The sequence below is a fragment of the Mauremys mutica genome, chromosome 9, assembly GCF_020497125.1.
Source record: "Mauremys mutica isolate MM-2020 ecotype Southern chromosome 9, ASM2049712v1, whole genome shotgun sequence".
Taxonomy (NCBI): Eukaryota; Metazoa; Chordata; order Testudines; family Geoemydidae; genus Mauremys; species Mauremys mutica.
Window position 1 is genome coordinate 64,643,449 of NC_059080.1, and position 16,085 is coordinate 64,659,533.

General features: G+C 40.0%; 1 protein-coding gene across 5 annotated transcripts in view; it reads left to right on the top strand.

Moving 5' to 3' along the window:
- CLSTN2 (calsyntenin 2) overlaps nt 1–16,085 on the top strand; it is a 713,200-nt gene that overhangs the window by 566,856 nt on the left and 130,259 nt on the right. For all 5 annotated transcript variants that reach the window (XM_045031410.1, XM_045031411.1, XM_045031412.1 and 2 more), the window contains one exon: nt 6,738–6,887. In XM_045031410.1, the coding sequence (XP_044887345.1) occupies nt 6,738–6,887 (150 nt within the window). The remainder of the gene's footprint in view (nt 1–6,737; nt 6,888–16,085) is intronic.

Here is a 16,085-nt window from a genome sequence, read left to right on the forward strand (position 1 = left end):
CGCTCCGGGGCGGAAGGACCCCCCGCCGGTGAATTACCGCGGAAGACTGAGCGGGACCCGCCGCCGAAGTTCAGCTCAGTCTTTGGTGGTAATTCGGCGGCGGGGGGCCCTTCCCTTCCGGGACCCGCCGCCGAAGTGCCCTGAAGACCCGCGGCGGGGCCCCCCTCCGCCGAATTACCGCCGAAGACCGGGCTGCACTTCTGCGGCGGTTCCGGCTTCGGCGGTAATTTGGCGGCGGGGGGGGGTCCGCCGCGGGTCTTCGGGGCACTTCTGTGGCGGGTCCCGGAACGGAAGGGCCCCCCGCCGCCGAAGACCCCGGGCCCCCGGAATCCTCTGGGCGGCCCTGCTTGGGTGTGTGTCTGTAATTTCCTGCTGAATAAAATTCCATCCATGTGATGAGTCCATAATGCTAATAAAATGGACTTTTTTATATATAATGAGCTTAATTTTGTATGTAACGAACTACTGGCCATAAAATAAAATCACTGAACAGTAAGGGGAAAATTCATGCATGTCAGCATGAAGAACTGGGACTGAAGGCACAAGATCTGACTTTTTAAAAACAGATTGTGGCATGCAGCCCAGTAGAGTTTTCCTCCTAGCAGAGAACTTCAATGCCCAGTTCAATTGTTATTTCTTTAAAATAAAATTAGACAATATTAGTAACAATTACGTTGTAATGAATAGATCTGTTACAAAATCAGATTTTAACTGAACGTCATGTTTACTGCATTTTGTACCTCATTTGGCAGGTTACGTGCTTTGGTGAACAGGCACAGGGATGTGAATAGAAAAGGGTTCTATTCCAGCTTTGCCACTGACCTACTGAGTAAACTTGGGCAAGTCACTTCACTTCTGTGGCTACATCTGCATTACGAGCAAGGGGTGTGATTCCCAGCTCATATAGACATACTAGCTCTCGTCAAGCTAGCTAAAAAAAGTAATTTAGCTGCAGTAGCATGGGGAGTGTCAGCAGCAACATGGGCTAATTGCCTTGAGTACAAACCTGCCTGAATCCTGGGATACGTACTTGAGGTGGTTAGCCCATGCCATCACTGCTACACTATTATTATTTGTGCACTACCTTGATCAGTGCTAACACATGTATGTCTACGTGAGCCACAAATCCCACCCCCAAGCTCGTAGTTTAGAAATAGTCTCTGCTTTTGTGAGGATAGTTTTGTGAGGCATTTTCAGATCTTTATATGAAAAGTACTATAAGATATGATTTAGAAAGCTCTGCAGCTTGTAGCTGCCTGCTGGCTTATTGTTAACTTGACTCTCCACAATGTAGTCTCCACCAGGTCTCATGTCCATGAAGAGAACATAGAATACGGGCTGTCAGAAGAAGATGGGAATTTAGTGTTAAGACGTCATGAATTCTGTGTGTGTGTGTGTTTTAAATCACCCCCTCTGTTCACTGCCATTAAAGAGTTTTCCTTCCTCACAAGGCATTATTCTAATACTTAGGGTGACCAGATAGTAAGTGAGAAAAATTGGGACGGGGGTAGGGGGTCTTAGGTGCCTATTTTAAAAAGCCCCAAATATTGGGACTGTCCCTATAAAATTGAGACATCTGGGAACCCTATTAATACTCCAGCAGGTAGCCAGATGCAGCCTCCCATAGCCCTCTATTGTAGAGAGGATGGAAAGAGACTTCAATTTCAAAGAAATAGTTTCTAATATTTGACCCTTAATAGTTAGAGGTTGGCTTATGCCCTGAAGCAGGAGAATTTATATCCTTAATTTATTTTTAATATGTATTATTATAACTCTGTGTATTCTTGTTACCTATATAAATGTTGAATTCCTTTTCTGAATCCTACTTGGTGCTTGACTTCAATGGTATATTGTGGCAGTGAGTTCCATGAGCTCTCTGTAAAGATGTGGAAAAGTATTTACTTTCCTTCCTTTCAGGTTTAAATTTCCTTCCTTTCAGTTTAATTGACTATCCCTTTGTTTGTGTAGGATGAGACAGAGAACAGAAATTTCCACTATATCATCTGTAAACCATTCATTATTTTGTCTGTTCCCCCTTTGTTTATTAAAAAAGTGTCATTGCTAAATCGTAAAATAACAAAGTAACATAAAGCTACAAATGGCAGATGTAATAGAAATACACAAAATAATTAGACCTGTAAACTACCCAGTAATATGTAGAAGACATTCAAATGACCTCTAAAATAAAAAACCTAAATATTCAGAATGTTAGAAGTACAAATCTTAGACGACTGTAATGAAATACAAATCTTAGATGATAACTGTGTTCTGAGATTTATAAATCATTATAATGTATTTGTATTTCATTATAGCTATCATCCCAAGCAAATTCCTGTAGGCTGCTAATGTTGATTTAGCCAACTTCAATGTCTTGAGAATTATCTCCACATATCATGGAGTAAAGCAATGGTATAGAGGACAAAAGAAGCATACACAAAGGAGTATGCCGGAAAGAAATAATAAAATACAGACAGTGAGCTAAGTATGAACAGATAATAAATGTGCAAGTAAGTATATAGTGGCAACATTGCACTTATTAGGGATGTAATGGTGGGAAACTGATTTACAAGTCCACCCAATTTTAGGCTGAATCAATTTTTGGCTTTATTTATGCAATTTAAGACAGAATTACCACTTATATGTCTGAACACGTTTATGCCAGACAATAAAGAGATTATATAGAGGACCCAACTTACTGCTTTCCGGGGCACAGGGAAGTTCTCCTGCTCTCCATGATGGCCGTCGTCATCTCCTCTGATCCCTTGGTCTGGTCCTTCAGTCCCATTCCTTCAGCTTCTGACCCAGTGTTTCACCAATTTGGGCCTTGTTCACTTGAGTCTTTTTATACATTTCCTCCAATTTACACAACTGTTGCTGTTTAGACCATTTCTGTCTTTCTATTCCATGTCATCCTGCCCCTGGTTTTTCCAAGTAAAAGCGCTTCTTGTCATTTTAGGTTTGGGTGGGTTTGTTTTTTCTCAAAATTTCCAGCACTATGTTACATTTATCCTGTCAGCAATAGCGTTATTTTAAGCAAATCAGTAATTTTTATGTAAGAGGAGAAGAAATGGCAAAACAGCCCATACCAGGCAAACCCTTAGCCTAACCATTACCTCATCTAAATTATCCATAATAATAAATTATTAAAATATAACTAACAATGCTCATCTTAGTCTTACCATTTAACAATTCATCATCTTTATATTTTGGTATTAGAAGTCAGAATATGTAGTTCATCCAACTCTATTTCTTAATCTACTTGGGGTTGGAGAGCACACTATGGCCCTTGAACATCAACATTTCTGTATCCGCTGCAAACATGGAGTTTTCAGGGAGTTTTTGTCACTCCAAGTCCAAAGCCTTGTGTTTGTGAATACTCCATTAGTAATTTTCCCTGTTACCATTCCAAGGGGCTTGAGGTTTTGGGCCTTGATATTTAGTTGTCTTAATGGCACCCCTACGCACCGAACTCCCATTAAGGAATCACTAGTTAAGCAACATGAGTTCTAAAAAAAAGAGTGCATTTCCGATACTCGTAATCCCAAAAAGTAACCGAGAAGTGTGTGTTTCAGTTTTCATTCTTATTGGATTGAAGAATGTAGTGTTCTGAATATCAGAATACATTTCAGCGTGGGACAATGGTCTAGAGCCGTGGTTTTCAAACTGTGGGTCTCGACCCAGTACTTGGTTGCAGAATATGAGGCACCGGGTCATGGCAGCTCTGGTCAGCACTGCCGACTGGGCCATTAAAAGTCCCATTGGCGGTGCTGCCCGGCTAAGGCAGGCTACTCATCCCTACCTCTTCTGACACCATGCTGCACCCCAGAAGCAGCCTCAGCAGGTCCAGCTCCTAGGCGGAGGGGCCACGGTTCTCTGTGTGCCGCCCCCACCCTGAGCACTGGGGGCGGTGCCTGCAGGCAAGAGCCGCACGGAGCCTCTAGAAGTCAGACCTGCTACTGGCCACTTCCAGGTTGAAGTGTGGTCCATGGTGCAGGACAGGCAGGAAGCCTGCATTAGCACCTTTGCAGCGCTACTGACCAGAGCCGCCCAATGTAAGCCCGTGCCCCCACCCCATGCCCCAATCACCAGCCTGAGCTCCCCCAAAACCAGAGCCCTTTCCCGCACCCCAAATCTCTCATCCCTGGCCCCACCCCAGAGCCTGCACCCCCAGCCCAAAGCCCTGATCCCCTCTCGCACCCCAACCCTCTGCCCCAGCCCAGAGCTCCCTCCCACACCCTGAACCCCTCATTCCTGGCCCCACCCGCAGCCCTCACCCCCATGCCCCAACCCTCTGCCCCACTTCTGAGCCCCTCCCACACCCCAAACCCCTCATCCGCAGCTCTGTTGGGTCATGGGCATCAACAATTTTCTTCAACTGGGTCACGGGAAAAAATTCTATGAAAACCACTGGTCTAGAATCAAGGAACTCCTGCATTCTAATCCTGTCCCTAGCTTGCTGCATGACCTTCAAGTCACTCCACTGCTCTGTTACCCTTTCTGTAAAGTGTGTACACTCTCACCCTCAATTAGAGGGGAAGGGGTTAAGGAAGGACAAAAGCAAAACAGGAAATAAGTCACACTTCTAGCTGCAGGTTTTCAACAAGGTGCTATGTTCTTTTGTGTTTAATCATAAGAAAAGGGTTTAATAATGGGTGGAGTATTTCACTGGGAGCTTGAGCAGCAGGATTCAATTTAGCACAAACTGAAGGAACCCACAAAGATGTGGACCAGAAGATGGTGTTAGGTCCAGCAGAGAGCAGGAGATGTCAATGGACTTTAGATGAGGTTCGTAAAGCTGTGTTTACAGTGAAGGGTGGCTAGAGTATACCTTTCCTGAGTGTTATTGGTTGGTTGATCTGGAAGGAACCAGGTATTTTACATATGGACAGAACCTGTGAAAAAATGGATTAGTATCAATAAGATAGTTTTAGTATAAGTTGAGATGAGGGTGGGAAAATAAATTAGCAAGCTATTTTTGGGTCAGCGAGTGGTCAGAAAAAGCTCAGTTTGACCTTTTACATGGGTTGTTAACCATGTGAGGGACAATTAACCAGAGAAGGCTATTGACTAGATAATGATCTTGCCTACTTCGTAGGAATTTTATGAGGGTTTAATTAAGATGCATCATTTGGAAAATATATAGTCCTAGCTAAATACTAAAAATCAGTATAGTGCAATGCTTACTGCACTTCCCCAGGAGCAGACTAGGAACCAGAATGTGACTTGGTCACAATCATCTTCCCTTTCCTTCTTCTGTGAGGGAAATCACGATGCACCAGGTATAGGGTACTTCCTCCAGAGTGCTAGAGTTCTAATTCAGTGTGTGCCATTCTGTACATTTGTTTGTGCTCAGAAATGATCGACTCTGACCAAAATGGCCAAATGACCAAAATGTCACTTAGATATAGTTTCCCTGAAAACACTATTTGTGGGTTCAAGGTCTGTCTCCTGCACAGTTGTGAATGAAAAACTAAAGACTGGGTTTGGAAATTGTCCATGTATATATAGCAGTTTGGGGGTTGTTTTTTCTCACGTTTAAACTCAATGAAAAGAGTTTGCAAAGGCCAAGATATTTAAAGGAGGCAGCCCTGCCTTCTCTGTATCTTTTGATAATAAGCCACTTTTTATGTGCATAAATACCATATGTATTTTGGTGCCCAAATTTTGGTCAAACTACTTGATTGTGCAACATGCCATGTCAGATCCATATTTGGTATGATATGATGACTTGAGACAGGGGTTCCCATCTAGAATGAATATAACTTTAGGATGTGAGTATGGTTAGATATATTCCTGGCTAAAGAATGAATTAATATATTGGAGCAGAGTATATTAAACATTTCTGAGGTGCAGGTTGAGCGAGAACTGCATTTCTGCAGAAATGGACTGAATGAAAATGCTGAACTCATTAATTACGACTGCAATCCTAAAACACTAGAGATTATGGTGACTGAGAGAGATCTTTCCATTTTCTTGTGAAACATATAATTTCTTTGTTACTAGAACAGATAATCTGTCACCTTTATGTATCTGTCAGGTTTGGCAGATGAGTTTTGTTGTTGAATTTTATTTTCCATCTGGTAGCACAGTGGTATCATATAAAATGCAGGTGAGCTTGGTTATGTCGATGATGATGATGATCCTGGCCCATGGGAGGGGACTGAAAGGAAGAAGGTATTCACGATTTAGATAGGAACTAACTGCAGAGGGAATGAGTGACAAGATAGTTTAGCTTTGGCTGTACTATCTTCCCTCCATGATCTCCACAGGATTAGAAGGCAAACAATGTGATTTTTTTCCCTAGCCCTGACCCATATTCTATCCTCCTCCTGCTCCTTTCTCAAACATGGACCAATGGTTATCAGTCTGCAGGGTCTAAGGGAAAGGAGTGATGATGTCGCTGCTCTATGTGAGGAGTGTATGCAGATGAGGATAGTGTTGCCTGTAATTACATGTTCAATCTTATTTAAAAAGATACATTTACATGTAATCAAGTCTGTGCAATTACATAGTCCTAAAATGAAACTTTATATGACACTGATGGGTTCCTTTCATTTGGGCCCTGTCCCACAATCTTCTGCATGTAGAATTCCTCAACAGGAATTCTGCCCACTGAGGGCTTGCTTTATCTGGCCCTCACAATTGTGGGCTGATACATGGATGCAATACATAATTGTCAAAGAAATTAGCTTGACCAATAAATAATTGCTGGATGCTGTCTTATATTAAATCTGCAGGTAATATTAGAAACACAGAGAAGCTGAACTACGATAAACAGCACGAGTATGAGATAATGGTAACTGCTTTTGACTGTGGGCAGAAACGTGCAACAGAAGATGTCTTAGTACGAGTTGATGTCAAACCAGTGTGCAAGCCAGGCTGGCAAGGTAGGGTTTAATATTTGACATTGTTTGTTTGTTTTTTTCTTTCTTTCACAATATATAATGGCTGGTATTCTTTGCAGTTATATGTAAAATGATTACTATTTTTTACTTGTATTTAATCCAGTACCAGTTTAAAATCTGGATAATCACTCCCAGCTGGTTTATCTCAAGTCACGTTCCTTAGGAATAAGTGATTCTTCATGGGTCAGAATGAAGGACTGATCAAATCAACTCAGAATAAAAGCATCACTTAAAAACCTTTCCAAAACTTAGTCAAACGTTCTAAGGAGTTCAAAAATGTTTTTGTTTTTTTAAAATCTTTTTTAGTAAACTGTTCAGAGGCAATAGAGCTAGGATAAAGCAGCGCTTCTCAAACTTCATTGCACCGTGACCCCCTTCTGACAACAAAAATTACTTCATGACCCCAGGCAGAGGGCAGGGCAGGGGCAGAGCCCGAGCCCTGCGGCCCCAGGCTGGAGTCCTTGGTCTTTGGCTTCAGCCCCGGGCCCCAGCAAGTCTAATACTGGCTCTGGTGACTCCATTAAAATGGGGTTGCAACCCACTTTGGGGGTCCCGACCCACAGTTTGAGAACCGCTGGGACAGAGTAAGCAGGATTCCTTTTCATGTGTCATCAACAGAATTGTTTGTCAAGTTCCACCTACATGACCAATCTGTTAGTGTCATTAGTGTACTTGCACAGTATCAAAGAGGGCACAATCCGCAGGCAACAATCTTCCACAGTTCCTTGTCTGTAAAATGGGGATAACACCTAACCCACGGAGGAGTTATAAGGTTAAATATGTTAGATTGTAAGGTGCTCAGATACTCTGACAATGGGAGCCTAAAATAGCTAGATTACCCTAGTGTAACTCAGGACTAAATTGGGCCTTCAAAATCTTAATTGTTAGTGTGGATGCTTATGGAGGAAAAATCTTGCCTTCATTGGCATCACCTAGATTGTGGAGCTGGCTGACAGAAGAAACTACTTGTAAACTGAGCACAATGAGTCTGGAAGTCACTGAGGTGCAATAAACGTGGAGCACCAGGATTCCATTTTTATACTCACTATTCAGAGGAGAAAACGGCACTTTAGTTGTTAGGGGCCACACATAGTTTTCATTGTGCATGTGTCCGGAATATTTGAAACAGTTCTACATATTCTTAGCTATGTTTGTTGGTCTAAAAAACTTACTGTTCTTTTTATAAGATCAAAGAGCATTCTTTAGAGAGATTTTATTTATGCAAATACTCTATTTTGTGAGATCATTTGCTGGAGGATTAAATGCACCAAAATGTAAGCTCAGAAACTAGTATTAAAATGATGCAATCCCTGGTTGTTAACTATTTTATTATTTCCATAAAGGTATTCTATTGACTGAGTAATCTTTGTGAAGAAATCATGCTAATAGCACAATTATATTGCCCAATAACATCATACTTACAGCAATTTTATTTAACAGTTCATACATCAATTACAATGCAGTTGCTCATTGCAACATATTTCAGGTAATTAAAAAAACTGATAGGTGATAAAAGATGCAAACAACCCTTCTTGCCTACTTTCCCCTCCTTTAATATTACATAAAATGGATATAATTTATTTATGATCTTAGCAAAAGGCTGGTCATGAGTTCTGATTCTTTCCACATGCAGAATTTATTCTCCTCCTAGAAATCAGAGTTGCGTGTGACTGATGCTTTGTTTAACCCTTGATAATAGGGATCAGGCCCTGGTTCGTTATTTTAATGTAGTGACATTGAGAGAATTGAGAGGCCAATATGTTTGGAATGGAAAATAAAACGAGGAGGAGGGTGGGAATTGCATTAAACTGAGGTGGAACCTATGTAAAGTATGTAGACAAAAATCAGCTTTTAATTTTTTTTTTACAATATGTGGTATAAGAAGAGAATAGCTCATCTAAGACATCTATGAGCAGTTGGAAATGATGTGGCCTGGCCTGATAGCATTTGTTAGGCCTGTATGTAATATCTATTTTAACTTTCAATTTTGTTTTTATAGGCTATGCTGTATAATTGTGTTCTTTGTTGTTATGATCTGAGGTTGTTCAAGATTCTATTATGAGTCTTTGGCATAGGCAATGGAGAAAAACTCAATTAGTAAACTTCGCTAGATTCTGCTCCCAGTTTTACCAAGGTACTTCCAAATTAGTTCATTTGATGGAGTTACTCTGGTTTTTACATCAGAGCAATGGATAACAGAAACTCTTTCATTGTATCTACGTTTCTTCAGATCACTTTAAATGGTATGTGATTGCATTGTATATTGTAAGATCCTTGGGATCTTGAATTACATGAGTATAGTGCATCTTTTGCACTCACCAAATAATAAGCAATAACTTGGTGATGAGATTATATATGATATTTATACCAGCTCCTGTACTTCTATTAAAACAAGAAATACTTTATGCCTGCTTATTTTTAGAAAGGACGGCCACATATTTCAGTTGTTGTTTTCATCATCCCAGTCAAACTTAAGCTGATTGTCTGTAAAGCTGTTTGCCTGTTAGTAGAAATAATCAATGTAAAATAATCAATAAGGCAAAACTTAGTGACTATTTCCAGTTCTGCAACAATACTGAAAGCCTAAACCCTGGTATTTAGCAATATAAAATGCAGGTAGGTGGGATGACAATTACTCCCTCCTCTTAAAATAATGTAAGTTTCAGTTCTTTGAAAACAATAATAAATTTGAGTAATCTTGCCTACCTAAAAATATTTTAATATTTTTGCCAAAGAAAACAGCATTCTTCAGAGCTCTTGATTATAACACAGAAGTTGGAGAAATAAGTTACAACATACGTTTTGCAAAATTCTGCAGCGTTAACCTTAATAAACTCTGATTTTTTTTTTAAAATCTACTGAATTTGAATTTACTCCATTCTTGGTTGTTTCCTAAAAGTTGCTATTGGTCAGTGGTCTGAACTATTGTGCAGCTCTTTCTGTGACTGGCAGTAACTGAAACAATAGCTGTCCTACTGTGAACCCAATGTTAAAAATTTCAGTGAGGTCACAGCCGTCCTTCAAACAACCCAAATTGCTCTGGGGTAAGGCAGCGAAGAATTGGCATATACTGAGTGTAATTCAAGTACAAATTGATTCCTGTTCCTAGAGGCTAACTCCACATGACTAATATGTGTAGCAGAGCAAATACGATTCAACAAACCTAGGTCTCACTCTGAAAACAATTTCCCCTTAGGTAGAAAATAATGCTAGTATTGTTAAAGGGCTCCATCAAATTTAGTGACTGCTTCCCGTGCCTCTGATAATAGACACTGGTGAATGGTCACACACAATGTAGGAGCTGCTCAGGAGAGGTTAACCTGATATTTTACAGGGAAGACTCCTGAGACAGCCAAACCTGAACTTAACTGACATCAAACAGTTCTTACTCATTGTGGTGGTACCCTCAGCAAACAAAAAATAGAAATCAATGGACCAAATTCATTCCTAGTTAGCTCCTTTGGTGTTACTGGTGTCTCCTAGGCATGAATTTGGCTCTAGTAACTTTGAAATATGCTGCAGCTTTCCTCATGTTGCTTATGTTCTCATCGGCATTTATTTCAAACAGTGTAGATGTCATGATTACCTTCTCCCAGGCAATGAGAGTGCTTACATAATAAGTCAAAGTTATTACTACTATGGAAATTTATGTTAGTGATAAAAGGGAGATTTTAAGCAGAAAAAAGGGAACAAAGTCGGTAACACAACTCTAGTTTCTTGTAGCTATGTAACAAATAACCATCTCATCTACTTTTCTTCTGCTTACAGTAGACTTTTCTGTTCAGCTATGTTCCCCAGAAACTTCAGATTGTTCTGTCTTTGGCATTCTTGTTGCAGGCTGTGATTCCCTAAGGACACAGCCTGGCATTGTGCAGTTTTTTTGTCAGCTCAGCATCTGAGAAAGACACACGTCTGACCTGATTCTCCTCACTCCATTGGTTCTTCAGCCATATAAATATTGACGTATATCATTGAAAGGAGAATTAGACTCATTCTTTAATTTAGGTAGTTTTATTTCCATTAAGGTGTACAGTGTATTTAGACATAGACACTCAACAGTTCCGATATGAACACTTGTTCTACAGTATAGAAGAACAAGGTTTTATTATTCAACAGAGAAACAGTAAAACCCAATCCTGTACTCCAGTCCTGTTCAGTTTTATCCATAAAGGTAAGAGATTAGTAATAGATCAGTGAAAATTGATATGGATGGTGACTTCAGTGGAGCTGTGCTAGGTTCCAGTCTTAACTAGTCAGATACCCATATTAAAGGTTATTTTAAGAATGGAGATTATTACAGATAATTAGACATGTTCAGAACATTTATGCTAAAATTAAATTGACAAAAATAGAAGAGAAATTGTGAATCTCTTTTTTTCCCCCTTATTTTCTGACCTACTCTGCAGATCAGAGAGCATCTTACAACTCATGAAAGCAAAGATCTTTTCCCATCTAGGGAAAATATCTGCCATGAAACTCATTGCTCCAGGTCAGATTAGAAAGACAGCTTCTTTATCACTTGAAGACCTTCTCTTCTGTTTGTCATCCCCTTTACTAACTGGCTGTAACTGAAATGTAAACTTTCAAACCCATCATCAGCCCCACAGGACTTTTGTTTCTAAAACAATGTGTAATTTCAAAATTCTTTCTAGTCAGGAGATTAAATAATGACTTAAGTTTCCTTGAAGAAGGCACTAGCTGAGTTTCAGACAGCATATTTTTCTAATCATGTTGAGTTTCTCTGATATTTTATATAGACTGATAATTCACTCACCTATGGTACCATGGATTTTTAATGTAAAATGATACAAGCTTATCTAGAATTTTGTATATTTGCTTCAGATAGTTGGTTCTCAGAATCTCCATTCAATTGAATGAGATTGCTTTGGTCATTTGTTCAATTACCCATGTCCTTTTTACATATAGCAGAGGATTATCAAACATCATTACAGATTTCTTAGAAATTATGGAATGTTATTACAAATTACTATCCTCCATTTGATACTGAAGAGATTGTGCCTGATCTAGGCTTCCACTGGAATACATCACCACACTGGACTTGTCTTAAGGTTAGAATTCCTACCTTTAAAAAAGGAACTGAGGAGCCAGACCTTCACTCCTTATTCAAGCAAAACTCCATCAACTTTTTGATCAGGCTCCTAGTCTTTGTGACACTAAGGCACCATGACCACCTTTTTTAATGCATGTGCAAAAATCTAAATATCAGAGTGCATCTCTGTTCTCTTCTTTGTGTTTTTCTATCAGTGTTTTGAATCGCTGTTTCATTTTCTGCTGTAAATTGCTTTTTCTTTGAAATTGGCTACCATTTAAAATTTTACAAATGATTTCTTTTTTTACAGATAATGGTTAGAAACATGATTGATTGTATATGGTATTTTAACATATTTATGCATCTGATAAGTAGTAAATTTCAAAGGTCACATTTAAAAAAAGAACTAGGAGCATGTATTTTATTATTAATAATGCTTATTGTAATGAAGACATGAAAGGTATTATTTTCAAAAACTGATAAAAATAGCTAATTTCTGCTTGTCAGAACCAGTAGTATAATGAGAAAAGATGCAACATCGGCAACAGTGGGATGGGGGAAGAAAAAAAATCATTACTGGCATGTTGAGGCCTGTGGTGAATTATGTTCCATGCTGTGGGGCAGGAGGGGGACGGAAAGGGGAATTTAGTATTCTTGAGTAGAGTGCCTACCAAAAAAGAAAGAAAGAAAAACACAGGTACAAAGACCTCCTAAATCTCACCTTCAGGCTGACACAGATCTGATCAGTTCTTGATCAATTAAACCCCAAATCAGGTTTTTATTTTATTTCGTAAGAACAGAATGATTTCAAAGGGATAACAATCACTAAGGCTGTAAGGGCTACTAAGCTACTGTAAACAAACCTGTCTGCTCAGAATTCAGGGAACTCATCTGAATAGTCTCTCTCTTCCCAAAACACATAGTTAAAAATGAATTAAGGTTGCAACTAATAACATAAGAGTGGCCATACTGGGTCAGACCAAAGGTCCATCTAGCCCAGGGGTCTGCAACCCGCAGCTCCGGAGCCGCATGCGGCTCTTCAGCCTCCTTGTTGTGGCTCCCTTCGGCCTTGACAAAAGAAAAAAAAAAGAAAAAAAAAGAATAACGGTTATTTATTAATTTAATTTTTATTTATATATTATTTTATTTTTGTTTATTTTGTTGCACAGTTATCTTGGAGTTCGAGGTGATACTTTAACATCAAATTTTTTAAAAGTTTTTATAATTTGTCAATTAAAATATGCGTCACATCCACGTCTATAGCCCTCGCCTTTACCTGCAGGCGGCTTCTTGAGTGTGTGACCCCCGCGGTAAGCTAACCATGAATACATCCCAAAAAAGAAAAATCTCAGCAGAAAATAGAGAGTTTAATTCTGCATGGATAGATTCCTTTGCCTTCACTGCCAACGACACTGGCTTACCTGTGTGCTTGATATGTGGCGAGAAATTAGCAAACAACAAAAAATGTAACGTTGAAAGACATTTTCAAAACAAGCACTCAGCATTTTCTGAAAAGTACCCAACTGAAGATGGGCGAAAGAGAGCGATTTCGGAACTACTACGGAAAGTTGAGCAGAGCAAACATACTTTCAAGAAGTGGATCAACTCTCCAAACTCAACTACAGCTGCTAGTTTTGTGGCAGCTCATGAGATCGTAAGGAGGGGGAAGCCGTTCACAGACGGAGAATACATGAAAGAATCGTTCATAAAAATATCAGAGCATCTATTCTCCGAATTCAAAAACAAACAGGAAATTATTCAGAAAATTAAAGAAATGCCTCTCTCTGCAAAGACCGTCAAGGACAGGACCATTAAAATGGCAACAAACATCACCAGTAAGCAAATTGATGACATCAATTCAGCTCAAGCATATTCAATTGCCTGTGATGAGTCAAGTGATGTAAACGATATTGAGTAGACAGCACTTTTATGCAGATATGTGAACTCTGATGGGCCACAGGAAGAACTGATTGAACTCATACCGCTAAAGGGCCAAACACGGGGACAGGACATTTGTGAGGCTGTTTTGAGTTGTCTAAAAGCCAAAGGAATAAACACCACTCACCTGGTGTCAGTGTCTACTGATGGTGCACCCAGTATGAGAAGAGCACAGAAGGGCTTTGTGAATTTACTTCAAAAGTCACTGGATCGAGAGCTGATGACGTTTCACTGCATCTTGCACCAAGAAGCACTGTGCGCTCAAACATTCCCCCCTGAATGTGTGGAAGTGATGAACCTCGTTATTATGATAGTGAACAAAATAATTGCAAACGGGTTAAACCACCGACAGTTTTGTTCATGGTTAGATGAAGTCGAGAGCGCATATTTGGATCTCCTGCTGCACAACAGAGTTCGGTGGCTGTCAAGGGGAGACATGCTGAAACGCTTCGCTGCTTGTCTGGAACATGTGAAAACCTTCTTGGAAAGCAAAGGCCTCAGCTATCCCGAACTGGGAGACCTCGATTGGCTGGAAAAGTTTTATTTCATGGTGGATATGACAAGTCACTTAAACACGCTGAATAAAAATCTCCAGGGAAAGGGAAGCACAGCCCTGCAGTTGCTGGAGGATGTTCTGGCGTTTGAGCGCAAGATGACAGTGTTTGCCAGAGATGTACAGAGAGGTACGCTCTCTCACTTCCCCTCCCTGAGAGAGTTCAAAGAAGAGAACAATCACATAAATTGTGATTATTTACACCGTGCAATTATGGCAATGCAAGCTGCATTTGGAGAAAGATTCAGCGAGTTCAGAAAGGAAAAAAACACTCTGTCCTTCCCTGTCACACTGCTGGACATCGACCCATCCCTACTGAACATATCCGCATTCACAGGGATAAGTCAGCCCGATCTTGAAATTGAACTGGCCGACATAGCGGATAAAGACTTATGGGTGTCCAAGTTCAAAAGCCTGACAGCGGATCTCGAAGAAGTCTCCCGTCAGAAGGCCACTCTCGCTAAAGAGCACAAATGGAATGATATTGAAAACCTCCCCAAACCCGACAAACTTGTTTTTGAAACATGGAGTGCCAATCCCGACACGTATATGAACATGAAAAAGTATGCATTTGGAGTCCTGTCCATCTTTGGCTCAACATACTTATGCGAGCAAGTTTTCTCGAGCATGAACTTCATAAAGTCCAAATATCGCTCCCGCCTCACAAATAAGAGCCTACAGTCCTGTGTGAAGATCAAAGTCACATCTTACAGCCCCGACATAGGGAAGATCAGCATCGAGCTTCAGAAACAGAAGTCACATTAAACAGGTGAGAACACTAGCATTTAATAGGCTATTATTATTCAGAAAAAAACATTTATTTCAGACCCAGAGCTGATGTAGTTTTTTATTGTATGTTCAGGTGCTTCGGTTGATTGCTGGCCGAGAAAGAAACCCGAAGAAGATGAAAGCACACTGAAATGGACTTGTCAAAAAACGTTCCTAATTTTATGTTTACTTTTTTAAAACTGCTAAGCTGCAACTATATTTTTTTTATATTAAAGTGGGCTACGTTTTATTTTAATTTTACACAAATACGGGAAGGACTCAAAAAGGCCTGCATAGTTCAGTGTTTAATTTATTTCAAAGTAGGCCTACACATGCACACTGCACTTCTGTTTGTTGTATTCTGTTGTTGTAACAGGTAAAATTAAAAAAAGATTAAAACTTTTAAAAGTTTATAAGCAGTGTTATGTTTTGCGGCTCCAGACTATTTTTCTTTAGTGGAAGAGGGGGCAAAATGGCTCTTTTGATAGTAAAGGTTGCTGACCCCTGATCTAGCCCAATATCCTGTCTTCCTGCAGTGGCCAATGCCAGGTGCTTCAGAGGGAATGAATAGAACAGGTAATCATCAAGTGATCTATCCCATGTTGCCCATTCCCAGCTTCTGGCAAACAGAGTCTAGGGACACTTCAGAGCATAATTTCACATCCGTGCCCATTCAGGCTAATAGCCATTGATGGCCCTATCCTCCATGTCTAGTTCTTTTTTGAACCCTGTTATAGTCTTGGTCTTCACAACATCCCCTGGCAAAGAGTTCCACAGCTTGACTGTGTGTTGTGTCAAGAAGTACTTCCTTTTGTTTGTTTTAAACCTGCTGCTTATTAACTTCATTTGGTGATTCCTAATTCTTGTGTTA